Genomic DNA, 27,655 nt, shown 5'->3' with positions numbered 1-27,655 from the left:
AGATTAATAGCAGTGATCTTAATACTTCTAACACATCATTATGCGGCAACAGCTTTGGCACATGCTAAGGAAGGTGTCTATTAAGGATCAGTACTCTGGTTTTGTTTAATGTCTGCATTAATGCTTAGAAAGTGCAGAGCTAACATTTTGATTATATTTGCAGATGATTCTGAAGCAGAGATATTGTGAAAGCTGGTAAGGGCAGAGGTGTGTGTCAGAACAATCTAGAAAAATCAGGTTGACAGTAACAGGTCAGTATTGGAAAAATGTGGAAATGGTGTTTTTGGAAAGAAAAAAAAAGATCAAAATGCCAAAATAGCACAGTGTTCTTAGCACTAACTACCACACTAAAACAAAATTCAAGTCAAAAACAGGTTGTATACTGGATTGCAGTGAAACAAAAAAAGACTATAATTTCAGTTGCATGAAAAAAGTGTTATGTTAAGGATGATGATATTCTTCCATGTGTAATGGCAGAAATTTCTAATCACTGAAGACATCGAAATGGGGTTTCTGACATTCCTGCACTGTCTTTATGAGTTTCCTGAAAAGTGTGAACTGCCTTCACTTATTTCTGTACTGAAAACAAATTTTGAAACTATAAAACGCCTTTTCCTCTGTAATCGTTTTAGCAGAAACCTTAGCTCCTCCTGGATACTGGTAAGTGGCGTGGAGGACTAAAACTACTTTCCCCTTTGTGATCTTTGAATGAGTAAATTATTCCTAGACTTTAGCTGTTCTATGAGATCACATTTCCCAACCTACTCTAATTACTTCTGATACTGCTGTCCTGTACTAGCTGTGTGAAGCTGTTGTTAGTCCTAGCGATATCATATGGAGCAATTCAAACACAGGAAAGCTATTCAAGCTTCAGTGTTGCTTTTTATGTGGAAGCACTTCTGCGCTTCTGGGTCCATACATGATTTGGGAAGCATGCCTTGTCTGTCTGGTAATTTATGTTATTTTTGGAAAATGACACAAAATGTGAAGTGTCATAAATTCCCATCTTACAACAACTCAGGTTTGGGCAAGAAAACCCCTCTTTCTTTAAGATGACAAATGGTTTTGTACAGCCAAGATGTAGCTTCCAGCAAAAATTGTTTTAAAAGTTCATTTGAGCTCTAATGACCTGAGTATCTGTTTTATAGAACTGATGAACGATTGAGAAAGGGATATAAGGGATCCCTAGGTAAATTGTGGTTTTGTCCTTTTTCTTTCCTCTTTTTTTTTTCTTTTTTTCCCCATGCAGTTAGTGTCTGGAGCACAGTAATCCAGTGATGATATAACCCATTTATTTGCTTCTCATTCTCGGTCTGCCTTAGTCCCAGCAACAATATTGATGAAAATCAATGTATAGGCTTGACTCTGTTGATCCTGTAAGTCCAGGGAAACACTGGCAAATTCCATAAACTCCTTAACATCTGTTTGGCTTACTAATAATTGTTTGCCAATGCACCTCACCTGGTTCTTAATGGTTTGCCCCACATTTGAGACTCATCAGTACTGTCCTTACTTTTCCTTCATTCCTGCAGTAATTTTGAATGTTTTTATGGTATAGAATCATGGAATTTCTCAGGTTTGGAAAAGACTTTAAAGATCGTCATGTCCAACCACAAACCATATAAACCAAGAGTCAGGATTCCCAGCAGTTGTGAAAGCTGTCTTCAGGCACTGTGAATATTAACTTAAAACAAGCAGTCCAGCTGCTTGCTGGTAGCAGTCCCAGGTTCAGCAGTGGTACTAGAAGAGGCCAAAGACCTTACTCAGCCCCTTGAAGTAAGGATGACATTCTGTATGGGCTCTGGCCTTCACCATGTGTCTGTGTGCCTGCAGTGGCCAAGCTGCCCGAGTAACCCAGGAAGCTGCAGCGTAGGACTGAGATTTTGCAATGTCAGTGACGAGGTGTAATATCCTTGTTTCTGTTTGTTTTTCCTTCTCCCAGGGAATTCATAAGGGATGACTTCTGTTTGTTAATAGCTTTCAGTCGTGGTACTTAAAATTTGACTAAACATTCAGTGAGTGCCATGAGAATACATGGTAAAAATGTATCCTGTTGTTTAACTGGGGTATGAAAGTGGAGGATATCATCAGATCTTTAATTTGAGTGCTGGAAGCAAGCAGAAGAATGTGAAATCTTTTACTGATGTGGTGGTGGCAGAAGAGGGTATGTTGGGCTGGTTGGCATTACTCCCAGCCTCAGCAGAACTGCAGTAATTTAACATGAGAGGAGGAATCTAGTGTGAATCTAGTGATTGTTCTGTCTGTGGAGATTATAGGTAGAGTAATCTGTGATCTCCTTATGATAATGGTAGCCTTCTAAATTAGCGCATTAGGGAGGAGACTGGAGAGAGGTAACAAATCAACACCAAAAAGATTGAGGAGTACAAAGCTGACCTTCCCAGTTCTGCTGTCAAGCTTTAGGCAGAATGCTTTCTGGGCTATGCAGGATTTTTGGTTTTATTTTCGGTATCTGCATGCCCTGTTTCCTGTGATCCATGTACCAGGCTGTTTGTTTTAAAAAGCCAACAAAAGAAACCCAACTTCCCCACTTTCCCCCCAGGGTGCAATGTGGGAGTCCAAGTCTTTTGCTGTAAGATCCCATAGTTTTATACAAGCCTTGTATGGCTGCCTCTGCAAAATCTTATTTGTGTTCACTCACCACATTTTCCAGCTGAAAGCACAGTATTTATGCCTTTTCCTTTATGTTTCCAAGAACTAAAATGGCAGCGTATTCCAGGATTTCTCCAGAGCTGAATGCAGCGTTTGTTTACATCCTAAAGAAACAGTGAAAAGTGTAGGTACATAAATCATAGAATCAAACAAATGAATAATGAACTCTTAGTGACATTGGAAGCTTGATGTGCTTTAATTAACTGTGAAGTTGGTGAGCATGCTCATCTGAAGTCTCAGACCTTTGAGCATTGCTGGTGTAACACTTATTGCCTTAGTTGCTCTCATGGCTTTGCTGTAACTACTGTACTGAATAACCCTTCATAGCTGACTTCTCTTAGAAAACATCTCAAACAATGATTCAGATTTTAAGATTCTTAGAGATGTTTGAGGTAACACATTTTTGTCCTGCTATAAGGAAAGATTGCAAAGAGAGGGAAACTGCCTGGAATGGGAGCAGGAGCTCTGGGCCCAGCTGAGTCATCTGAAACACTTCACTGCTGATGCCTTGGCTGTGAACACACATTGCAGCTTAAGTAAATACAACGTTCAAGTCTGAAATACAAAAATCAATAATCCCAATACCACAGCATTTTGTTGACACTTCTACCCCCTTTATTTACCTCCAAGAAGTCCCATTTTCAATTACCTAATTTTCATCAGTTTGGCAAGTTTTATTTTCAGTGCCAGAATTTATATTAAAAAAAAAAAGAAGTAAAAAATGAGTAAAAAAATAATGTACTATTTTTGAGGAGGTGGCTAAGGGAATTACATTCTTTCTTAGTGTTTGACAAAAATAAGTTCTGGAAAGCTCTTGATTAGTAAATAATGTAATACAGTGGAAACTGCTGTGGGAAACAAGAAGAAAACAGTGGAGACCTTTAAAATGGCTTGTATGAATTTGCAACAGCTGCTGAGAGGATGTATTTTCACAGCTGTATTTTGTTTGGAGGTAGGGGAGCTGAGGAGCTGACATTCTGGCTGACCATAGCAGGAGAGCTGTTGGTTGTGGACCCATAAGGACATCAAGACCTGGAACATGATGACTTATGGTAGGAAATCTGGAGTGAATTCTTGAGTATTGGAGAGGAAAATAATGTCCCAAAGCCCTGACACGTGTCCTAGTGCCTATAGCTTTGTCAGGCTGAAGGCACTGAAGTATTCAACAGTCTGCTACAACCACTGGCAAAAGGTGTTTCTTTCATAGCAGGACAGCAATCTGAGCCCACCTGCTGCTGCAGTGGGGTAGGGCTGTCAAATGCATTCACGTGAAGTAAAGGCAACATTCATATCAAAGTAATTTTGGTGTTGGCATTATACTGATTTTTAGATGTTACTGGAAATAGAATTCTTTTCCCACGAGAATTCATCTAAATCAGAATTTGATATTATTCAAACAGTATCTTTTGTCATTGGATCAGAGGTCTGAACAATCCACAAAAGTGTTGAACTATCCATGAGTGACTAATACCAATATTGCAGGTACCATCCACATAATTATCTGTTTATTCTGATGCCTTTTGCTCTGCAGACCAGTTTTTCTATGTCTGGAGATGCTAACTTTCTTAGTTTTTTAGATAGTTAATTTTCCATCAAGTACATGGCTTCAGAAAATTCTGAGCATCTACCCTCTAAAAATGGGCTCTTTCAAGCTGACTCTTTCAACTCTTTAAAGAAAGGCTGAGGGAACTGGACTTGTTTAGCGTGGAGAAGAGAAGGCTCTGGGGAGACCTCATTGTGGCCTTCCAATTCTTGAAGGGAGCATATGAACAGGAGTGGGACCAGCTGTTTATGAGGGTGGACAAGGGGGAATGGTTTTAAATGGAGACAGGAGAGGTTTAGGTGAGATATTAGGAGGAAGTTTTTCACACCACAGAGGGTGGTGACACACTGGAACAGGTTGCCCAAGGACGTTGTGGATGCCCCGTCCAAGGCCAGGCTGGATGTGGCTCTGGGCAGCCTGTCTGGTGGTTGGCAACCATGCACATAGCAGGGGGGTTGAAACTTGATGCAATTTGTTGCTGACTGGGGAGTGCAATTGTTTAACTTTACAATTACTGTACTTACAGAACCCCTGCTGTAAAGGGATATAAATCCCACAAGATGAAATAAGAAGCCGTAAGAAAATTAATAGGTGAGACAGGGATGATCTTGCCTTTAGGGATATTTTCACTTAAGGAAGAAAAACATAACAGTAAACTGAACTGTAGTTGTATGTAAGTTAATATTTAAACTATCTTATACATGGAAAAACATAACTCTCTAGACTTTGTAATAGGGGAGAAGATACATGATGTGTTTAATATTTACATAAGTAATTCAGACAAGTGTAAAATTTGGAATTTGGTACAGAATAAAGGATAAGGAGTTGTGGCTTTTTCAGATATTTGAATGTTAGTTTCAGTTTGCTGCAATTTCTTTGCTGTATATCTCAACCAGGCTCAATGGGAATTAGCTGTCCTAATGACAGTGCACCTCCTAATAGTAAAATACAGTAATACATCTAAGTTATATTGTCCAGAAGTAAATGATACCTTTGCGTGTTTTAAAAAAATTGAAATAATTTCAGTATTGGTTAGGAGTCTCCCAGTCATTCGTGCAAAGCAAATAGATTGCTGGTGATACATAGCTATACATAAATATAGTAAAAAGCTTTTCTTAATGAATGTGTACACTGAAAAGCTGGATTTAGATCATGGCTACTGTATAGTGATAGTCTGCGTAGCATAGATGTTTTTTGTGTATTTTGGGATGTCTCTTATAAGTAGCATTGGTCTGCAGGAGGGCTGGTGAGTGGCAGTTAGAGATCTACTAAACTACTATGTCTTTGTTGTGACATCCTGATGTGGTTCTTCAAGCTAAATAAAACACAGGAAATCGATATAAAAAGAAAGAGCATGCCTCGATAATTGTTACCAGTAGTGAATGTTTGCATCTCAGAGTTCATAAGTGTGGTCAAAGCAACCAAGAGCGGTCCTAAATAAACAGTGATCCGAATGAGCCAAAATGCATTTCAGACCTTCTTAATGTCTTCACTCAGCTGAATTCCTCACCAGTAGGAGCAGGTGTTTAATGTTGTATGTAAAAGTGTAAATATTTCTTGGACAGGTACAAGAGAAATGATGCCATTTTGAGAAATTCTGCTGAGGTCAATGAAACTTGCAGTACTTGTTAAAAAAAAAAGTACGTCAGCACTGACAAGCTCTATATTAACATTTTCAAGAGATTATTTTTGTTGTTGGAGAGCTTAAGGCTACAGGAATTAATCAGCACATCTAAACTGAGTTCATGTGCTCACTGTTTTCCAAATATTTTCACACAAACTTTTGGAACTTGAAAGCATACTAGCTGCTTAATAACTGAGGCCAAATTTCTTTGTTCACATCAGTATGTATCTGCTTTATGAGGGTTACATTGCCTACTTCACAGATAAGCCTGGTGTTGATCTTAGACTTCAGTAATAAAGGCAGTGTTCGATTTCGAAGAGCCAAACTTTTTATAACGGTTCATTGAGTTATTTAGGCATCTTACAGAGTATTTACAGAACAGTCTAGCAAATGATGCACTGATAAAAAAATGAGTACATATCTTGTTTAAGATCACGAGAAATAAGGCAGGAGGAGGAACATATATATATTTTAAATCATTATGTTTGTGCTGGACACTTAACAAAGAAAGTCTTTTTGTCATTACAATGCATCTGCATGAGTCAGCTAGGAAGGAGTTAAAATATCTTCATGAACTGATGCCAGTAGCTGGATAGTGTGAAAATTGAGCAGTTTGGCCAAAGAATTTATGGTAATGGAAAATATTTATATTAAATCATATTGAAGTCTAGAAAACCATCTGACATTTCATTATTTTTTGTAGTAGAGATTAATAAAACTTTATGTTAATGTGTCAGAAGTAGTTCATGCACAGTATGTTCCTTATGTTTCTTATCTGGCCTACTTACACATTCTGTATTGGAGTTGTAAGCTCCTAACAGATCTTGGTAAGAAGAGCTACTTCAATGCTTAATGCTTATTAAGCCTTTTAAGAACAGCAAACTAGTAATAGTTAAACAACTTGTAATTTCTTTTTTTTTTTTTAATTTTATCTTCGGAAGAGTTAGCAACACAAAGATAGGCTCTTCTTACACAGAGTGCTTTTGCTTTTGCTTTCCAAGGAGTGTATAAGTTTAAGAAAGAGTTTTGCAATGATCCTGTCTTGGCACATAAAATTGGTAGAGGGGAAGAAAAGGAGACAGGCTTGAACAAGAAAAAAATCCAAATGCCTCTTTTCCTGTTTTCAGTAGAACTTTTAAGATAAGATAGAAATGGAACCTGTGCTGTAGGGAAAACATAGGGACATACATTTTGATCTTGCATGCCTCCCTTGTGTAGAGGGGTCCATTATCCTAAATGTAGCTGTCTCTGTGAAGAAGTGTGACAAGGTCATAACAATCTCATGAGCGATGTTGTGAAAAGCATATGCAAAAAAAAATTCATCTACTTTTACCATGATAAAAATGTGAGTAGTTCTTCAGAACTTTCTGTGATCAACTGTCTGTGAAGTGTGTTCATTTTTTTCTCTGCTGTGAAGGTGTGGCTGGGGTCAGACCACAGACCCGAGCAGCTTCTCGGAGATATGCCTCCTGGGAGAGGAACTTCCAACCAAATGCCCAACAAACAATCTGTTCTGGACAGCATTTGCAGAATAGTGCATATTAATAATAACAGTAATAAAAGTCTTGCTTGGATAACTGGTGACTTGCCAGATGGATGTTTTCTAAAATTCATTGACTCGCTCATTTTCAAGATTGCCTACGCAGGAAGAATAGAGAGAGGCGTATGAGCGTATCTGAAAATATCTGCATAGATGCAATGAACAGGAATAACACAAGTTAGCCTGAGTTAACTAAGCAAATAAAATCCTTGTCTCTGGAAAAACATATGCAAAAGACCAGTGCTGCTTTCTGGTGCTGATGTACTAGAAAACTCTTGAGAATGGTATCATCTGAAAAGGTGTCTGGTTGATACAGATTCCCTTGAGCTTGCAGTCTGAATGGCAGAGTGCAATGAGAATGAGAGGCCTTGCACCTGACAGTCTTCACTGAAGCTTTATCATTATGTCCAATGTCTGGCCATTGTACCCATCTTTAAATTGTCATCACTTTGGTAGGTAGTCTTTAAAAAGAAGATTTATCTGTGGAATTGCAGTACTTCAGATGTGTGTTTGGGAATTCACTCAATTTGATGCCCTATTCTCTAGTGTAGGGCAACATTAAGAGGGGAAGTGTCATGATTCTGTCAGCGTCTTCTGCCCAACAAAGTTTCTTTGTGTCATGCATTCTACAGGGCAGTAGCAAAAGGAGATTTTATCTGATGGGGACAAATGGTCTTCACATATCCTCATATGCGTCTCTCTCTGGAAGAAGAGGAAATAGGCTAATGCTAAGCCTTAAAAAATGTCTTGATAGGAAGACATTTTGCCAAGCTAGTGAAGCTATTACTGTACATCCAGCTGGAATGGAAAGATCTTTTTGAAAACTTTTCACAGGGTACTCAAATCCAAAGGAAGCAAATTGGTATTCACTTCCCATCGTATCTCCCTGTGCTCTTTTATGCAGTTTCGCCTTTGTTTCCCATTCTGCTTTTTTGAAGATGTTGCTGAGTTGGAATTTTTACATTTCTATTTACTGAATTCTCTAGAGTGTTCTCAGACCATTTCATCGAGTAATTGGTCTTTTTTGACTTTGTCTGTCCCAAAGGTTCTGCAGGTGTCAAATCTCTTCATTTGGTATTGCTATCAAACTTAATACTGTTGCTTTCTAATGCATTTTTCAAGTAATGAATGAAAGTACTGAACGATAGGACCCAGAACAATACCCCAGGGGAAGCTTGCTTGATTTTTTTTTTTAAAAAAAAAAAAAAAAAAAGGGAAGAAGAAAATAAGACTAGAATGAGAGCCGATTTAATTTGTTTGATCTGAAGCAGCATAGTGACACTTGTGCCATTCCTGGTAGCATCTTGCTTATCTACTCCTAACAATCCTCAGTGATGGCCAGTCCCGTTCTCAAAACTCACCACAGCAGTTTTCTGTGCTCTGCCCTTTCAGTTTAAATGTTAAGTTCTGTTGATTTTTTTCAGCATGTTGTCTTTCCGACAGGTTTTTGCTCGTTCCTTTTCTGCGAATTCTCAGATAGCAGTTAGTGCAGATTGCCACAGTTTCCTAAGTACACAACCTGAATTTCTTTAAGCTCAGCTCACTTCAAAACATCATGCTTCAGTCTGCTCTCTAACTTGACATTTTCTATGCTGTGTGATCCTTTTGGTACTCAACTAAGGCAATTTGACACAACTACCAGTGTTACCTTCATCTTAGCAGGTTAGGAAATAAAGTCAGGACCTTTATTTCTGCCTATGTGGTTTGAATAGGTGGCAATTCAGCTGTCAGTCTGCTGGCTCTTCTCAGCTTGCCCTTTAAACTTTGAACAGCTTATTTTGCAGTCACCTAGCTTTGAATGTTGCTTGACTACACATCTTGAAGAGACAGCTTGTCAAAGGGACTCCCCAAAAGAGGCCAGAGAGCATGGGCTTGTATTTATTTATAGAATTGAGTCTGCCTTTTTGTTGTGGTGAATCTTACTAAGGAAATTAAGAAGTTAATACAAGTCATTGCAAAATATCTGGCATACTTTGTGATGAGAGGTAGGATAAAAAACTTCTTTGAAAAGAAAAACCCCTTATTTTAATCAGCACTCGCTTGCTGTGTGATATCAGCAAGCAGAATTTGAGAACCAGGTGAAAAACAGAGGGAAGATGCAGAATAGATTAATGCAGCTTTGAAGTGCATTTAGCTAAGAGCTACCTGGCAGTGGGGATAAACAGCAGCCTTTGTTCTCATAGAGAAATGTATTCAAGTAAAATTGAAATAGTTTGGCTTAATAGTGCCTCATGGGTTTTTTGGTTTTTTTTTTTTTTGGTTATTAGGTTTTCTCTGCACTGTCTCAATAAAGAGGGCTGTTCTTCAAGTGCGGGAAAATACCTGTTATGGTTGTTTTTCTTACTCAATTTCATTTTCTTTCTTCTTTCTACCCTCAGTAGTAGTAAAGCAGTTTATTGACAAAACAAACAGTAAAATGAAACACAGGCCTATACATTCACTGAGGAAAGATTTGTTAACTTTCTGTAGCAGGCAGGCTGGAACAAATCTTAACCACTCAGAGTTTTGCTTTCTGGAGTTTTTGCTTTCTGGAGTTTCCCCTCTCTACGGGAGGAAGGCCCATCGTCTGCTGTCCCCTGTTCTGCCTGCATTTCTGCTGCACATGCAGGTTAGGAAGGGACTCCCAGAAAATCTAAACACAAAATACACGGCTGCTTGTCATCTATATAGGAAGAATGTATCTTATTGTTGCTCAGAATGGAAAAATGTTGTTCTTCTTGACTTCAGATTGCCTGGTTCTGTATGAGTTTGTAAGATGGAAGACCTATTTCCTTATTTGTGAGCAGTTTTAGCCAAGAGCTTTCATTATCAAATATTCAGATTCCATTTCATCTGGCCAGCATTTCTAAATGTTTATTAAAATGTATCTTTTGTCTTGTATAATTATAGGCTGGGAAGTTTGTCAGTAGAGGGTAGGAGCAAAGCAAGAAGCATTAGGAATATTGCAGATAAACCAAAGCCTGTGAAATTTCCACCATAGTACTGGTTGTAGTTCACACTGTTATAATAAATGCGGTCATATCAGAACTTCAGTTTGTTATTCAAAGTAAACCACAGAAAGTTTTGAATTTCTTCTTTTATTTGTTGTAGCTATATATTCAGTGTGTTTGAATATAACAAGCACAAATAATGTGAACATTTTCCATAAGAAAATGAATCTGTGAGATTCCTAAGGAATGGATTTCTAAAACAAGTTAACTCTGTAGCCTGATTACATTAAAAGAGATGCTTATAAACAGTAGCAGATTTGGAAAAATTGGTAGGTATAAAGAAAACAGTATTTATATACATACATATAATTATTGTATTTCCTTCAGAATCTTTCTCTGATGAATATTCTGCATTGTTTTAGAACCAATGCTTATTTAAACCTTTCATGCCCATGTAATAGCAGTATTTTTACATACATTACGTATGTGGGATTTGGACTATGTTTTCACAAACTGTTCATGGCTGTTCCAGTTTCTCTCCTCTTTGTATTAGAGAGAATGTTACTTGTAAGTAAACAAATCTGGACCGTATCTTAATGAAGTTTCCTATGTTAAGTGACTGGAAAGTAACACCTAATAGGTATTTTGGTCATCTTTCAGATTCTGAGTTTCATTGCATTAATACGTAGCTTTAGGGTTATTTGGGGAGGTATTTATGATGTTAAAAATCAGAAATAACCAAGTTATTTTGAAAAGCAAGGAAGAAAGCAGAAAAATCCATTTCACAATGTTTTTTATAAAAATAATACTTGCTCTATGTTTTTTCAACTTCAAATGAAAATTTTTCCAGCGTGTTAGCCTTACACTGAGGAAACCACTTGTAGGTGCAGGTGCTTTTGTGTATGATGGAAGAAAATGCAGTAAATCATTCTGTATTCCAGTGCAGACTGGTCAGTAGGGTTTTACTGTGTTAATCTTCTCTGCACACCTGTGAAAAAATGTTCTCACTTTAAACTGTTACAGCTCTGCTGACCTCAGCAGAAGAGTTTTCCTTTTGCATTAGATTTGAGCTGGGCAACATCACTCTGCTGAACTGATAGTTGTAGTCCATGTCCCCCTTCCTGCCTTTTATCCATCAGGAGCTCCTTGAAATGATGACTTAGAACATCCTACTATTTCAGATGTGTAAAATCTATAAATTTCTAAGGATATCCACTGCTCCCTTAGAAAAAAAACCAGGGACCTATAAAATGTAGAAGACCAAGAACACCCTGGCACCTCAAGTCTGTTGCTTCTGGCTGGTCTAGGTTCCTATGGGCAAACTGTTTAAGTTAAGGCTGTTACTGGTGGAGCCTTCACAGTATTTACAGTATTGAGAAATTGTTCATGGTGGAAAGAAAAGAGTGAGTGTAGTATAAACTGAGAGTTGACACTGGAGAATTGCTTGTCTGAACTAATGTTGACTGGGATGGATTTTCAGATTTTTCTTTAAATAACTTTTGGCTGCAAGCAGAGCAGAAGTAATCCTCTTCTGAGTCATCACTGGTGCTTCTATTTATTTTGAAGGAGCAGTCCTTCATGATTAGGAGTACTTCATGGAACAGCCATTCTTCAAAGCCCTCATTTCTAGTGCAGAAAACTAATCAGACCACTATTAAACTGTTTCTTTCCACTAGACCCCAGATGATCTACGGGATGGTATGTCAATAAAGAATGCATTGGCTGCTAGAAATTTGAGGCAGTGATCAAGTGGAGAGAATAGGCTGGGATTTTTAGAAGACATGGTAGACTTGGCAGTAGTTGCATCCCAGTTCCCTTAGACTGCTTCTTGTGATCCACACCAAGGGAAAACCCTGCTCCAGGAAAATAGTAAAAATGCTGCGTTTTCCATGTTAGCTTCATCTCCTTTAATCTCAGCACAGTTTTTTCTACATGATATCTAGATTGTTCCAATGAAGTTACTGTGTTTTGGTTACTTGTAGCGGATCTTCAGTTTGTACACAGACCCATTTACCACCACCTTCCCAGTCCTTTTTTTCCCCCCCAGAACTGCAATTACTCTTGTCTTTTGCAGTTATGAACTGCACACAGTCATATTTATCCTTAATCCTGGAAAATGACCGTCTTTCTCTGTTTAAACTTGGCTTGCTTCAAGCAAAAGCCCCCACTCTTCTGTGATTCCAAGAAAAAAGGAACATAACCACAAGGTTTCCCCAAAGATTTTGCATACATCTGATTCACTTAACCGCAAAAACAATAAATTATGGAGAAAATTGGGCTGCTTCCATATATTCACCACGTTATGTAATAAAGCTGATTTTTTGTTAGTGGTTTTTTTTTGTTTGTTTGTTTGTTTTGTTTTTTTTTTTCCCCTATCCTGAGATAAACTGAAGACAACTGTGTTCTGTGAGCACAACTGTGTGGTTGAGCATGTTTGTGGAATACATAATGTCACCGGTCTGATAGTTGATTATTCTTTCTACTTTGTCGTTTCTAATGATTTACTATTGTGCTATAAAGGAAGGTAAAATAAATTATAAGGCAGAAAAAATATATTTTTAGATGTATAAATACTTCTGTCTGGAAAAAAAAAAAGTTGAAATATTTTGTTGGGTGACAGACAAGATCAAAAGCTTTATTAAAGGAATTTAGAAAAATTCTCTTCAATTAAATAGGTTGTTTCAGCACAGGGGACTAAATTCGTAATGAAAAGTGACAGTCTCTTCTATGTTGTGCTAGATCCACTACAGAGAGCATTTTCTCTTGCTGTGACACTTATTGAAGTCAAACACGTGTTTGTATAATGTTCTAGTTGTTGTCTGTGCCAAAGCATGTAAAAGCTGCATAGTTATACTCTCCATCTTATGTTAGCTTGCTGTGTTGATGTACTTGCAGTAAACACTTCAGCTGATGAACAGTGGTTCCAATGTTTATGGTGTTCATTCCTAAGTCCGTGATTTTACTGTGCAATTTTCCTTTTTGTACTTCTTTGTCATTTCTTGATAGAAATTGTTCATAGATTGGCTTTACCATGATGTTTATTCACTGCTGCAATACCTACCATGCTGGTTTTTCTGCTGTTTTTAAACTGACATACTCTGGTACGCAGACTGGCTCAGAAAGTTCATAAAATTTGTAAATACCCAGTTCAGGAGCCTTATGCTTTTCATGGCCTATCCTTGTTTTAGAAATCATTATTTCCTGCAGGTTTTCTGCAGAAAATTCTGAGCTTGATGGATATTTTACGGGATATTTTTTCACACTTTAAGGCTCAAGTACTATGGCCAATTTTTCCATCCAAAGGGAAGTAAGCCCAATTCTATGACAAGATGCTTGTTGAGAGCTGGCAGGCAGATCATGGAGCCTGCCCGCTCCACAGCACCACATTGTGTTTGTTGCATTATTTTAGAGTTTTTAGTAAGGATATGGTATCCTTTCTACTAAGGAAATAGTTTCACTTTGTTACTGAAAGTGTTTCACTCAGTCTAAACGTTTTAAACCCAGAAGAATTCAGACGATTGAATTGGTCTTGAATTTCACTGTTGATGCTGAGATCAGCACCAGTTTAAATGCCTGAGACCATGAAAGAAAACTTGCAGGAGAAGAGAGCTAACTCAGCACACGGCATTTGAGGAAGCATAAGGCAATTTCTGCATTTTCCATCCTCTTCTTTTGATTTGCAAGTTATTCTGACTGGAGTTCAAATCATTGCTCTGAATTGGTTGACTATGTGTGTCTGTCTTGTGATTAATTTATGCTGCTGTCTGTTTCTTCTGGATTTGAGTAAGAAAGTGCTATAAAAAAGAGCTTTATAAAATGGATCACATTCTTACTATGAATTGGATACAACGGTAACTAGACTGTGCTATCATAATAATAATAATAAGAATAAGAATAAGAATAATAAAATAGGAGCAGAAATCAAGCCTGCAGAATGCATGTTTAGTGCCAGGAATACTGAGGTGTAATTGTAATAATTAGAAACTGATGCAGGAGGGAAAATGAAATGTGCATAATAAGAGCAGAAACTGCTGATACAGAAAGGTGAAATTGACTAAGATATTGGCCCCTTAATTTTAAAGAATATTCAAAGAGCCTCCTGTAATACATTTCAAGCCTTCTTGACACTGCATTCTAAGGCATATATATAATATATATATAAACAACGTCTGCAACTGTCTGTTTTTCAATAGAAGGCAATTCAAAGAGGAGGGCTCTTTGGTGTCTTGTTGCGTCTTACCCCAGCCAGCTGGTTGATGCTCCTCTAGAGGCAGCATCTAGAGTCAAGATGCTCACTGATGGGCCAGGCTTTTTACAGTTATCTTTATGGTGTTTGAGTGTCTGGTAGCCTCTTTTAAAGGTTATTCTCCATAATCCGTACTGATGTAACATTAGTGCTGAAGTATCTTTTTATGCCTTTGGTATGGGGATGGCTGAGAGGAGAGGGGTGCAGGGCCTGAGGAGAACTTCTCAGCCTGCCCCAAGTTTTGTACTCTACTGGGAAAGCTCACCCTTGTTTATTACCGTAGACTTGTAAGTAATGCAACAAAGTCTGAAATTGTTGCCTTTTTTTATGGTAGCTAGCTAAAAAGGGAGCGCTTTAGAAATTTAGGGGCTTTTTTTCTGCAGCTTTTCTTCTGAATTTAAAGAGCATCTTGAAAAGACTGATGCAATGACATTGGAATACATCTTCCATTCAGTCTGTACTGTTCAGCAACAAAAATGTAGCTTGGAGGTTGGGAAAAACCCTTGTTAGAATGAAGATAAGGGAATGCTTGTGAACTGCATGAGAGCAAGCTCTGTTGAAAGCTTTAGATATTTTATTATCTAAGAAATCTTTTTGAGATTAACTGTGTTCACTAGCTTAAAGTGTGCCAGGTTGCAGCTGACAGTTTTTATCGTGCAAGTAATTGAATGCCATGTTTTTAACTAAAATTGCCTTGGCTCATTTAATTTTATTTTTAATAAAAATGTGCATCTAATCTTCTATCACAAATCGAGCCAAATCAGATTTCTTTTTTTTTTTTTTTTTCTCTGTTGAAGCAAAATTTAAAGCAGATGATATTTATTTTCCTTTAATTATTTGACAGCACAGGAACAATGGGGTAGGGAAGCATGGGTTCTGTACATTGGCAAGTTTTGAAGTTTCATTGGATGAGTTTTATTTATTTCTACCTCTCTTCTTTTTGTAGGAAATTCCACTTATTTGGATGACCACGGACCCCCCCCTCAAAAGGTGAGATGCTATTATTTTGCATTTGTTTTCTTCTTTCTTTTCTTTGTTTTTATTTTCTAATAAACTACTAGTATGTTTACTTGTTCTGGAATATGTGCAATGCATTTCTGCTGAGTTTAGATCAACAGCACTTGGCATTTTTTACATTTTTTCCCCAGTTTTCAGGCATTTGCAAGTTACTTGGATTAAATGTCTGGGTGATTAAACTAATGGAATTTTTGCAATTGAGTCAAAGGGTGATAGGATTCTAGTGATGAGTTTTGCCTGTCAGCAGACATGAAAAGAACACATTTCTTCTCTTGCACAAACATCTCTTAATTGTTTTGAACATCTCGCCAGTTGCTGCATTGTTGTTTTTCTTGCAAAATATTTGCTCACATGGTCAGCTTCTGATGAACCATTTTCTTTCAGTGCTTACGTCAAAAATGTGTATCTATGCTAGAGTGTCTGAACATCTCTATTTCATTTTCTAAATCAGTACGGCTATCACATTGCAAGTATGCAGTGGGAAGCCCAACAACACTGTTGGAGCCAATGAGGGAAGTGGACTTTTTCTGGGTAATGGTTCCTGGAGCATGAGCTCTGGTGCAAGTGTGATACTTTCAGAATACAGAACAGAAGAATACATTTAGTGTTGTATATTTAGAATATGGTGATCTGTTTACAGGGGGGAAGTGTACAAAAAGTACTTTTACCATCAAGTATGACTGCAACATTGACTGTACCCTCACCATAATCATTGTAACTCATGACATTTCAGGTGAGAGCCTATATACAATGTTTTTTTCAAGAGGAAGAAGTTGATGCAGACTCTTAGGGTCCCATGTTGTTTGTTTTTCCCTCTACTGGCTTAGTCTGGTTTATTCTGTAAAACCTGATTTGTTACTATATTGTGTTTGTCTTTCCGGACAACAAGTCTCTAATAACTCCTTCTGTACGGTAGTATTTTGGAGAAAGAAAGAAAAAGAAACAGTTTTTCTGCTAAGTTTTAGTATTTCTAGATTCTCTGTGTTTCTGTACATGCAGCATGGTATCTTACTGAGGTGTTTGCATAGAACTGTGGTTTTGCAGTCTTTATGTTTTGCCATTACAACATTTGACCATGCAACTTTTTTGAAACTGTCCAAATTATGCCAAATTTTCACTGTTGCTTGTTGAAGCAGAATGAAGCAGGGGAAGGTTTTGTAACTATGTTGGTAAAAATTAACTGTAGGCTAGTTTATATGATGTAAACTTCTAACAAAGCTCATGACTTTGTTTAGTATAAAACTTTTCAGGTAATGCATTTTTAATGGAATGTAGGTACCTGAATGCTTTTGTAAGCCCTCTTGGCTTTTCAGTAGAAATTTTACCTATTTTAAGAATTCATTATGAAAAGGTAAGATTCCATGATGACTTCATGCCAAAACATGGACTGTGCTGCTGGAAGTGTTGCTTTTTCCACAGCAGAGCAAGATTCCCACAATCCTGGCACAGCTGTTCATATGAGTGAGCTGGAGCAGTTACCTGAAAATGCATCTTTTTTTCTAGTTTAACTTTTGGACAGATTACTAATGTGACCCTCTGTGAATGGCAATGCATCAGGTGAGAGCACGCAGACAGCATGGAGGTGAAGGGCCAGCTACTCATCCTGATGGCAGTTCCCACTCTCGAGTGGTCAAAATGACTGTGAAATCACATCCTGAGCCACCAGCGTTGAATTTAAACTTTCAACCACATGTGTGAGTTAGTGTGGTGAAACAGCTGGATTTTGGTCAGTGAAAGTAGGGTAATGTGGAAAGGAATTTGATTTAGCTTAGTTCTCAGTGAAAGCAAGCTACTGTAAACTGGGATTTTTCACTTCCTTTCTGCAAACTCTGCACATGAGATCTATAATTTTTCAGCTAGTGTATGGGAATTTGTTACACTCTTAAAGTTCAGGTTGTTCTATTACAGAGGAATGATGAACTTCTGATTTTTCTTCCCGCAAACAACACGAGTTACGTTTTCTACATGTATAGACATAAATGGATGTATACAGAAGTGATAAAATCAACCTTTTAACTTCATCATTATTACCTGAGATGGAGGGTCAGATCTAAAAGATCTAAAGCTTAACAAATGTTTATAAAGCAGTGCCTTTTCTAGACCTGTATTATCCATGTTTGCCTTAGCATTCAGAAATGCATAGCAGTGCCAGTAAGGGAAATCAGTAATCTAGATTGAAGTTTTGAATCTTGAAAACTCTACCCACATTTAACATTTGGGTACTTCAGAAATTTTGTTTTACCGATTAAAAGTACTGTGGATAGGAACTGTGCCCTAATGGAGTAAGTAGCCTCTTATCAGGTTTATCCAATCCAGGCACTTTCCAATTTCATGTTCTGAAAATTTCTCTTCCCATTCTAAGCACGTAATTTGGGGCCTCATCCAGCTGAAGGTCAGCTCTCTCTAGAAAGGCCAGCTGATTGTGGAGGTAGGTGGTAGATTGTGTAGGTACTCTCTGATCTGTGGCCTGCATGGTCAGTAATGTTGTAGGGCTTTTTCTGTAATCATCCTCGCTCCTGAAAGCTTGCTGAAAAGATCAGCAAAATAACAGGATGTAGCCTTGTATCAGATGCAGGTATTTTACTTTTTGAAGTAGTTTTCTGTGTTGAGTGACACTGATAAAAGGTAAGCATTTTGAGCAGCCCTTGGGCAACATTTGTGCAAGCCCTTTTGTTTTTTTTTTGTTTGTTTTGCTTTTCATTCTTCTAATTGAAACTTAGACTGGGATTGTTAAAAGAGTGAATAACTCCTGCTGTTTGCTTCAGGTCACGTTCTGCACTGTGGTGCTCTTGCTCTGTCGATGTCATGCATTGCATCACTGGCTAACAGCATTTAGTTATCCTTTTACAAATTCAGGTCTGAACTGTGAATTCTGCTAGTGGAACTAATTTCACTGTAATGGTTGTTATAATTCAGGTTGCCTCTGTTGATATAGATAACTGCATTTAGACTGGTAGCTGGTTAAGGTCAGTGGATGATTTTATTTGGCATATGAAGAAGTGTCAGAAGAAATTTGTCCTGAAACTGATGCTTAATTTGATTGCAAATTGCATTTTCAGTTTTTGAGTACACAAAGCACAGCTGATGTGATGCAGCTCTCTTCACTAGTACATATAGATTACAAAGCCCTTGATTTCTTTCTTGTGTTACTGATAGTCACTTATCCAAGGAAGTATGCCTTTGCCTTGCTGCATTGCTGTCTGTGGTCAGTCCTGCTTGACAGTAGTGTGTGAAGCTCTGCAGTGTATTCATGATGTCAGCTGTATTCATTGGAGGGAATTACAGAGTGCTCTGAGTGAAATGAAAACATAAGAGGGGGATTTGGTAGGTTTAGGAAGCAAGTTTTAAAGATATTGTATGTGTCTGCTTAAAAATTCTTAAAAACCAGAAGTTAAGTTAATGAACAAAAAGTGCAGTGTTGAAATGAGTGACAGATAGATAGAGTGATATCAACGGTACGTAGTTAGCTGCAGTGGAAAGCCACCAGTAGTTGATATACAATGAACAGTAGCTGTTCTGCAACGTGTTCTCATATTTTATTGCAAATTGTATTAGTTTTGGCTTTCCATCATGGCTAGATGCCAATTTAGATTGTTATTTTAATTTTACATACCAGTTTTAGTTGTTGTTGTTTTTTTTTTTTCCACCAGTGGAAGAACTGAAAATAGCACTTTTTCTCTGAATAAAAAATAGCATGTTTACATTCCGGGAGGTCAGAGTACTGGGTTGCTTTTTCAAGCAAAGATGGCAGCAGTAGTTCTTTCAGTGTAGGCAGACACTCCATGTGGATTGGAGTCTAAGTAATGTAATGCCTATCAATGATGCTAGCCTATTTTAGGTATTACTTGTGAAATTCATGCAAACTAGTGGCAGAAAATGTTTAATTGATGCTTGACTTGTGTGAGCGTTTCAGTCAATAAATACGATGTGCTCTGTTCCAGTATTTGGGCTGGTTACTTCCTTAGCAGTGCTTTTTGAGGGTTTTTTTTCCTCCTTCCATGATGGTGAAGCTGTTGTTTGAGGACAAATGATGTGATCTTCATCAAACCTAGCATTTTTATTGATGCAAACTTTTCCCCTAATAACTTGGTAAGAATATCAGGGTATGTCCCTTTTTGGTGCAGCTGATATACATGTGTAAAGGAGCTGTGTGCACATATGACTTAAATTACTTCCAAGTGGTCATGATCTGATCTCTTTTTCTTGATGGCTTTTCCATAGGATGCCAATCTTGGTTCTGATGCCTTTTGGCAGCTGCCTAGATGTCAGTGAAGTCCTATGCTTAGCACTGGTGTGATGGTACTTCGAAGCTTTAAGTCAATACAAAAATGGATGTGAGTCAGTATGAGGTCAAAACAAACAGAAGCAAAATGCATGCAGAAAATAAATTTGAATCTATTTTTATGGTTTGAAGCTGGAAAGCCAATAAATTCCTTCTACACCATTCTTTTAGTTCTTACCTAACATATGTGTTCATGTTTTCCTTATGGATCAAGGCTATAGAAAAATAAAGCAGAAATCCTGAGCAGCCTTTGATATGCGTTGTACCCGTTTGTCATCACACTCAGTTATCCAAAGACCTTTCTTTCTTTAAGTTATTTAATTTGGTCATTCCAAAAAATGATGTCAGCATTGCCTTCCATTACTTTGAGTTCTCATGTTCATCACGTTTGTCAGCTTTATTTTCTCCAATTCTTTGGTAACGCTACAAAGATAACATCTGAAAGGAATTTATTTTTCTTTGAATTTAGTTGTTTGGTTGTTTTGTTTGTTTGTTTGTTTTTTGTGAGTGAATACTTCCTGTCTCGCTTGAAGGTTTGCCTTAATTCTAGCAATCTTTTTTAGATCATGGATTTTTACTCTTGTACTGCTGTACAATATTAAGTGATTGATTTGTTAGAGATTGTTTGACTTGAACTAGAAAAAAAAAAAGTGAGATTGCATTCTTCCAGATACACGATTATTAGGAATTTTAAAATCATGAACGGTGGTATTGTTCAGCTGTTTTCATGTTATCCTGCTTATAAAATGAAAGAGCAGTTTGTGGTACAAGTGTGCAGTGTGGAAGTTTTTGTCTAGCAAAAATTGTGAGAATTTAGAATCACTAAAATACAGTATGTTCCTGAGGTTACAAGGGTTAGTACATGGCTGATAAAATCAAATACTGAAAGATAATTCAGTAAGTGCCTTAATCACAAACACCTCCTTCACAGTTTGAATATTGTATTATACTGTTGTATATAAGTGGGCTTTGAAGATGAGTACAATCAGTAAAATACTTGGATTTAAATATGTAAATATATATATAATATTTCCAATTTCCCTGTTTCTGTTAAAGGAGATGTAAAATAATAGTTGAAATATTGAGAATCATTATTTAATTTTCTTTTCAAATTGTGTTTTCCTCATCTCAATATCTCAAGGGAATAAAAATCTGATTTTCTAGAAGATTATTCCATTGTACATTATTTATGATTGGATGGAGTCTCTTCAAGCTATAAATGGTGAATGGTGCACCTCTAGTGTTAGGGAGATATTAGCAAATGTTAGAATTGAATATTTACAGTGAAGTGAGGTTTGTGTTGTACGAAGATTTGAGTAGCTGTGGAGCACTGATTTCTCTGAGTTGTTTGTTGTTTTTTTTTTTTCTTTTAAATATGTATATTCATATACTGATAAAGAATCTTCAGGAAAACAAACTACTTTTCTCTATTTTTCTCCCTGAATAGAGAAGGCTTTTTTTTTTTTATTACTTCTTAATTTTGTAGTATATCAGAAATGTGTTCATATGGGGAAGCTGACAGATAGTAAATGAACAGCACAAAGAGACTTGGGATATTAAAGGCAGACTACTTGTCACAAGAAAGTAAATCCATGAGGAATAATGTGCATGCTGGCATCCTGTAAAAGTTCCAACAACAGTGAATTTGCTTTTAACTAAGTTGGATACTTTCAGCCTTTCATTTTTGAAAGACAGAGAGACAATGGAACAGCATGTTTTGTGAATGATAGTAGTCCTTATTTTTCATCCAATTTAATTCGAAGATGCTGAGTGCTGTGAAAATTTTATCTTTTGATTTGCAATATAATTTCCAAGCTGTGTGCATTGTTAAAAGATGGATTCTGCTTGTCTTTAACACAGCAGCCACCCCAGTGTTACACAAAACAAAAACTTTCTGGTATCACCAATTTTGCCACTGGTAGGTTTTATTCCACATTATGTACTATAGGTAAATACTGTCCAGGACATTATTGTCCCCACATCTGAAGCTAATAGAGCTCTGTATTTTTACTGAAATTTAGGATGTAATTCATACTGAGCTGATTTTTGGTCACCTGCTAAGTGTCCTTGCAGATTATTTAGCAGCGCATTAAGATATTCTACATGTTGTAGTTTCAAATTTGCAGATGCCCGGTTCATTTCTTCTCCTTTCCATGACAGGAATATATTCATAAACTGTCATAGCATGGAAGGAGATCATGATCACTCAATCATATCCCCTCAAGCAAGAATAGAGTTATATGAAATAAATTCCAGTGGATAGATGTTACAGTACCTAACATAATATAGTAGAAATGCATGGCTCCGTAGAATGCCAGATAAATAAGAAGCATAACAAATCATGGCCACCTTAGTTATCTGCTGATTAGGAAATGTGCTGGTTCATGATACCAAAGTACAATTTACAGCTGGATCTAGAAGACTTAAACCTTCAGTTGAACAAAAACAAAAATGTGCCATTCTGGTCAGGAGTAGCATTACAGGATATCTTGTGAAAGTGACAGACTGATTTGGAGTCCGTAAGCCTTGTGACTCATTTGAGTAGCTCTTTAAATTTCACTATGCACTCATATTTCTTGATGCTGTTCTTAAGTTCTGAACTGCTACTGTTAAACAGTTCCGTAAAAATCACAGTTGACCTGAAAATTTTTTTTTTTTCTTCTAGCCACTATGTTTGAAGGAAAAAGAATGAAAACATGATACTAAGGAAAAGAGCCTTAATTTAAAAGGAGATTGTGAGCTTATGTATCAGTGGTCAATGGTAGACTCAAAATACCAGGCAGAGGGCAGTTTGTTATGAGTGGGCCTGTGAGAGTAGTGGTAATTCAATAGAAGAAGTTTGGGTGAGTAAAGTAAGCAAAGGGCAGTGAAGGATGACCTGATAACTTCCAGGACAGTACCCATGTTGCAGTAATAACAGTACCCTGGCATCTTCACTGCTGGCACCATTTCTGATTTTTGAGTAGGTGTGGAGATGAGCTCCTTCTACTGAAGTGGAAAGAGACCTTCCTTGGTTGGCAGGAATGAGATATGATTTGTCTGAGCAAGCCAGGTTATGAATTTCAGTTGGCAGCAGGGTGAAATGAGAGCACTTGATACTGGAAATCTTTCATCATTGCCTCCATAATATGGCAGTTCCAACACCATGGGGTCCACGTGTAGCTCAAAGGTGGACTGTGGTCAACTGGGTAAGTTATTCTGGGCCTGTGAGTAATTTGAGATGATGCTGGCATTTTCACTACATTCTGGCTCTGGAAGAGCTGGCCAGCAGATTATTGTCCTTTACGTAGGTGCTTCTTGTTGTTCCTTCCAAGTGGTGACACATTGTCACTGCATCTGTCATCTTCAGAAGCTGTGGTAGAAATTTAGTCGCTCAGAGTTCCTCTGGACATGTGGAGGGAGTATACCCCAGAGCCACCTCATCAGTAATGAACGTGTGGGTTACAGTCCAGCAGAACTGGCCTGTTTTACAAATTAAAACCCACTGGTGGCTATAAACATTTATTTCATTCTGCAGTTGACTTGTAAAGTGCTTGCACAAAGTGGAGAGAAAAAGATGAGCGTGTTTAAGATCGCGGTGGAAACGTTAAAGTGAAGTATGAAAGGAGGGGCTAAAGTAACGTGTAGAAGGGCACACTGAGACAGTGTGACAGGTCCTTAGCAGTGGTGAAGCCGTGATGTGTTGCGCTAGCTACAGCCTGATTGATGGTCAGCCACAATAGATACAAAAGAGTAAAACCTTAATGTGAAGAAAGACAAATGCGTACAGAGGAATAAATTATTTAGCCTACTGCTCACCCCTGTCAAATCCAATATTATTGGCTTCCTGGGTGAACTCATGAATATTGCATTGTAAGTACAGGAACTACTGAAAGGTAGTTAGGTTACTTAAGGGAACTCCAATGCTCTGACGTACTGTAAAAACTTTTAAAGCCAGGCTTAGGTACTTAATATCTCTCATTTTGTAACTATCCAATATAAACACGTTGGTTGGATGTGATAGGATTTACTACTTAAACAGAGAATAACTGTGCCAGTGTGTTCTGAACACATCACAGTGTACCAAACTGTGGTACCAGGAGGAAAAATAGCAATTTCAAACTTCACAATTTCAACATTTTTATTTTCATATATATATTTATAAAATGTGAAGCAGCTCTGGAGTTAGAATGTGGCATGCAAGAGTTCTACACTTTAAGGGCCTTCTGATACCATGTGGAAAACCTTTCAGTGGAAAACCGAGAAATTAAATGACAAGAAAAATTTTAACCTGCATGAGTTCATGCACATTCCCTCAACATCAGTGAACAATTTACATCACTGATTTCCTTTACCTTGTTTTGACATGGGCACATGCCAGCAAAGTGACTTCCACAACATGATGAACTTGGTAACTAAGAGATGAAAATATACTGGATTTCAGAAGAGAACTAATGATAGCGTTTCCATTCTCTCTTTTCTGTTACGATCTGCATACAAACTCACATAGGGTAAAGAGAAGTTAAACTACCAGAAAAGAGTAATAACTTTCTGTTCCGCATCCTTCTGTCTGCCACAAACAGCCTTTGACTCTTTTAAGTGCCATCCTCTGGTGTATTAGAAGGAATGTCCATAAAATATGAAGGGTAGTTGTTCAGTTCTCTTCATTGTTAGGGTGAAAAGTGTCTCAGTACAAGAAAGACATAGAGATTTTGGAAAGGGTCCAGAGAAGGGCAACTAAGATGATCAGGGGGCTGGAGCACCTCCCCTATGAGGACAGGCTGAGGGAGTTGGGCTTGTTCAGCCTGGAGAAGAGAAGGCTGCGGGGTGACCTCATTGCAGCCTATCAATACCTGAAGGGAACCTACACCCAGGAGGGGAGTAAACTGTTCAGAAGGGCTGATAACAGCAGGACTAGGGGAAATGGTTTTAAGTTGAAGGAGGGAAGATTTAGGTTGGATGTTAGGGGGAAGTTCTTTACTAGGAGAGTGGTTAGGCCCTGGAACGGGCTGCCCAGGGAGGTTGTGGATGCCCCGTCCTTGGACGTGTTTAAGGCCAGGTTGGACGGGGTCCTGGGCAACCTGATCTGAATGTGTATGTTTGGTGGCCCTGCTAGGCAGGGGGGTTGGAACTACATGATCCTTGGGGACCCTTCCAACCCGGGTGATTCTGTGATTCTGTGTGATACAGTCCTGTTTCTAATTTTGGCCACAGAGGAGGTGAAGAAGTTGCAAACTGAAGAGGAAAGCAAGAAGAATGAAGCATGAAAAAAGCATGCTGAAAAGCATGCTGTAGTAAGAATGGGTGAGAGGAAAAGATGTGATTAATGTTGCAGGTGTTCAGCTCTAGCCATCAGCCATTCCCTGCTTGGTAAGGTGATTTCCCTTCACCTGCTTCATCTCTGAGAGAAGCTAGAGCTGCCACCACTTTCATACAGGGCTGAGGGATTATGGCCAGGAAGATGCTCGCGCATCAAGATAATGTCTAACATCAGTGACCACCTGAAAGTGATAAGTGAACAGAACAGCTGCTCTTCACCAACTTGTTTCTCTCTTTGTGTGCAAGTGCTGAATTTTAAAATTGTGGTGATTTCGCATACTTGAAATAAACTCAGTTGTCTGTTTTCTTTTGTGGGAAATCTTGTGCAGGAGATTGCAGAAGTAGAACTTATGCTCACCTGCATCTGCTGCAGGGAAGTAAATCGAATGTGTTGCTGTATTGTTTAGTCGGCGAGGAAGGACGAGCCACACATTCAATATGAATGTCTTGCTATCGTCATCTTTATTCCACAATCCTTAACATATTTATACACATGATTACCACCTACTTGTGTGACTTTGCATTTTATACAAGACAGATTTATTGTTTTTCCTAACATTTTTCCTAACATTTGCTAATAATAGACAAAGCAGTTTTAGTCTTTCTTAATGAGCATCTGGTACATCCTGGTTTCCCTTATCAAGCGTCCTTCCTTGTATGTCGTTTATCATTTTCCTAATTACGGATGCAGCACAATATCATGACTGCCAAAGCACAAAAGGTTATACTCTTAAACGATTACACATTTTTAAGCTTTATATATAGAGCAAGGTCATGGTTGGCTCATACCACACTTTTCCATTAAACTTTTCCTTTATTTTACTGCACTAAATCCCACAAAATGTGGGGGATTAAAGGAGCAAAAATAAATGCATTGACAGGGTGCACCCATAGATTTTAAACTGTACTGATTCATTTTATTTTCTCGTGTTGCTGCATGTATAGATGTGGTACCTTGTAAAAGGTCTTGTTCTGAGACTTCACATACAGACCTCATTCTGCTTTGGACTGAGCTCTTGTTAGAATTGTAAGGATGCAGTATTTTCCAGCTAAAAATTGTTTTAGGTTTTGATATTGACTATATATATCTGTGTTATGGGACAAACAATTAACTTTGGAGGATGCTGTATTGTAATGCCTTTCTATTGTCTTAGCAACTCAGAGTACTGTGTCTACATCCAATCTCCTTTTGTTGTTTGTGCTCCATGCTTATGTTTTCAATTTATTTTGGTACTTAGGAATGCTGAATCGTTAGAGAATACATTTTAACTCATTCTTCCAAATATGTTAGCTGCCAAAAAGATGAAGTGCTTTGTTTTTAAGTCATCCTTTTTCAATTGGATTAGTTTCTTAATGAAGATGTAAGATGTAACAGAAGGCTCTTCTGTTTACTCTTCTGCCTTTTTGCAGTGCTCCACTGCAGCTGTATGGATTTCAGAGTTTGCAAACAAACCTCACTCCTGTCTTTCTTGTGGTTTCCGGTTCTGTTCAGTGACTCGTAAAGAAGATCGTGCAGTCTAGTCAGCTTTAGAGTTGGGTACTTCAAAAAGCTTATCTTTTTCTAGTATCGCTACACTCTGCGGGTAGATAAACAGGTACCTGTGGGTATCTGGGTGTGTTCGAAGCAGCTGACACTGTCTCCATGTCTTCAGACTGAACAGACGTGGATTTGATGAATGGACCATTCAGTGGATAAGAAATTGGCTGTGTAATTAATTGCACTAAGAATGTTGGGATTATTTAGCCTAAAGAACGGAAGGCTCCAAGGAGATCTTATAGTGGCCTTCCACTTTTTAAAAGGGGCCATCAGAAAAGATGGGGAGAGTCTCTTTCTTAGGGAATGTAGTGGCAGAACAAGGATTGATGGTTTTAAACTAAAAATGGATACATTTAGATAAGATAGGAAGAAATTCTTTACTCAGAGGGCAGTGAGGCACTGGCACAGGCTGCCCGGAGAAGCTCTGCGCCCCTCCCCATCACTGGAGATGTTCAAAGCCAGGTTGGATGAGGCCCTGGGCAGCCTGGTCTTGTGGAAGGAGTTCCTGACCATAGCAGGGGGTTGGAACTTGACTATTTTTAAGGACCTTCCCAACCCAAACCATTCTCTGATTCTATGATTATGTGATCTTTAAGCTCTGAAATGAAGTATGGGAGTACTTCATCTAATTAAATCTATCCTGTTCAGCTGGAGGAGTCTAACTCTTTCACATTTCAACCATGCTTTCTACTAAAATGTAAGTAAAAATATAAAATGTGTTAATAATTCTTTGTTGTAGTTGCTTTAAATGTGAGTGGCAACAAAGTGATTTCTGTTTAGTATGGGATTTTTTCTTTTTTAAAGTCTTCTTTGGAGTGTGCTCTTATTGGCCTCATGTTTTTCTTCCTTGAAGTAGTCTTTGTCAAGCTTGTTAAAAACCTAACTGAAAAAAAGAGGCATCCGAGGAATCTAAGATCTCAAATCATATAATTAAATTATGCCTTCTTGAAACCCACAATATGAGAACA

At 37.9% G+C, this 27,655-nt stretch overlaps 1 protein-coding gene across 1 annotated transcript in view; it reads left to right on the top strand.

Annotated features, from left to right (window-relative positions):
* UST (uronyl 2-sulfotransferase) overlaps positions 1–27,655 on the top strand; it is a 156,278-nt gene that overhangs the window by 43,027 nt on the left and 85,596 nt on the right. The window contains exon 2 of the mRNA XM_042891789.1: positions 15,500–15,543. Within this exon, the coding sequence (XP_042747723.1) occupies positions 15,500–15,543 (44 nt within the window). The remainder of the gene's footprint in view (positions 1–15,499; positions 15,544–27,655) is intronic.

This window comes from Lagopus leucura, unplaced genomic scaffold (genome assembly GCF_019238085.1).
Source record: "Lagopus leucura isolate 7727_CA_CO unplaced genomic scaffold, USGS_WTPT01 Super-Scaffold_73, whole genome shotgun sequence".
Classification (NCBI taxonomy): Eukaryota; Metazoa; Chordata; class Aves; order Galliformes; family Phasianidae; genus Lagopus; species Lagopus leucura.
This window is presented reverse-complemented; position numbering and strand designations above follow the sequence as displayed.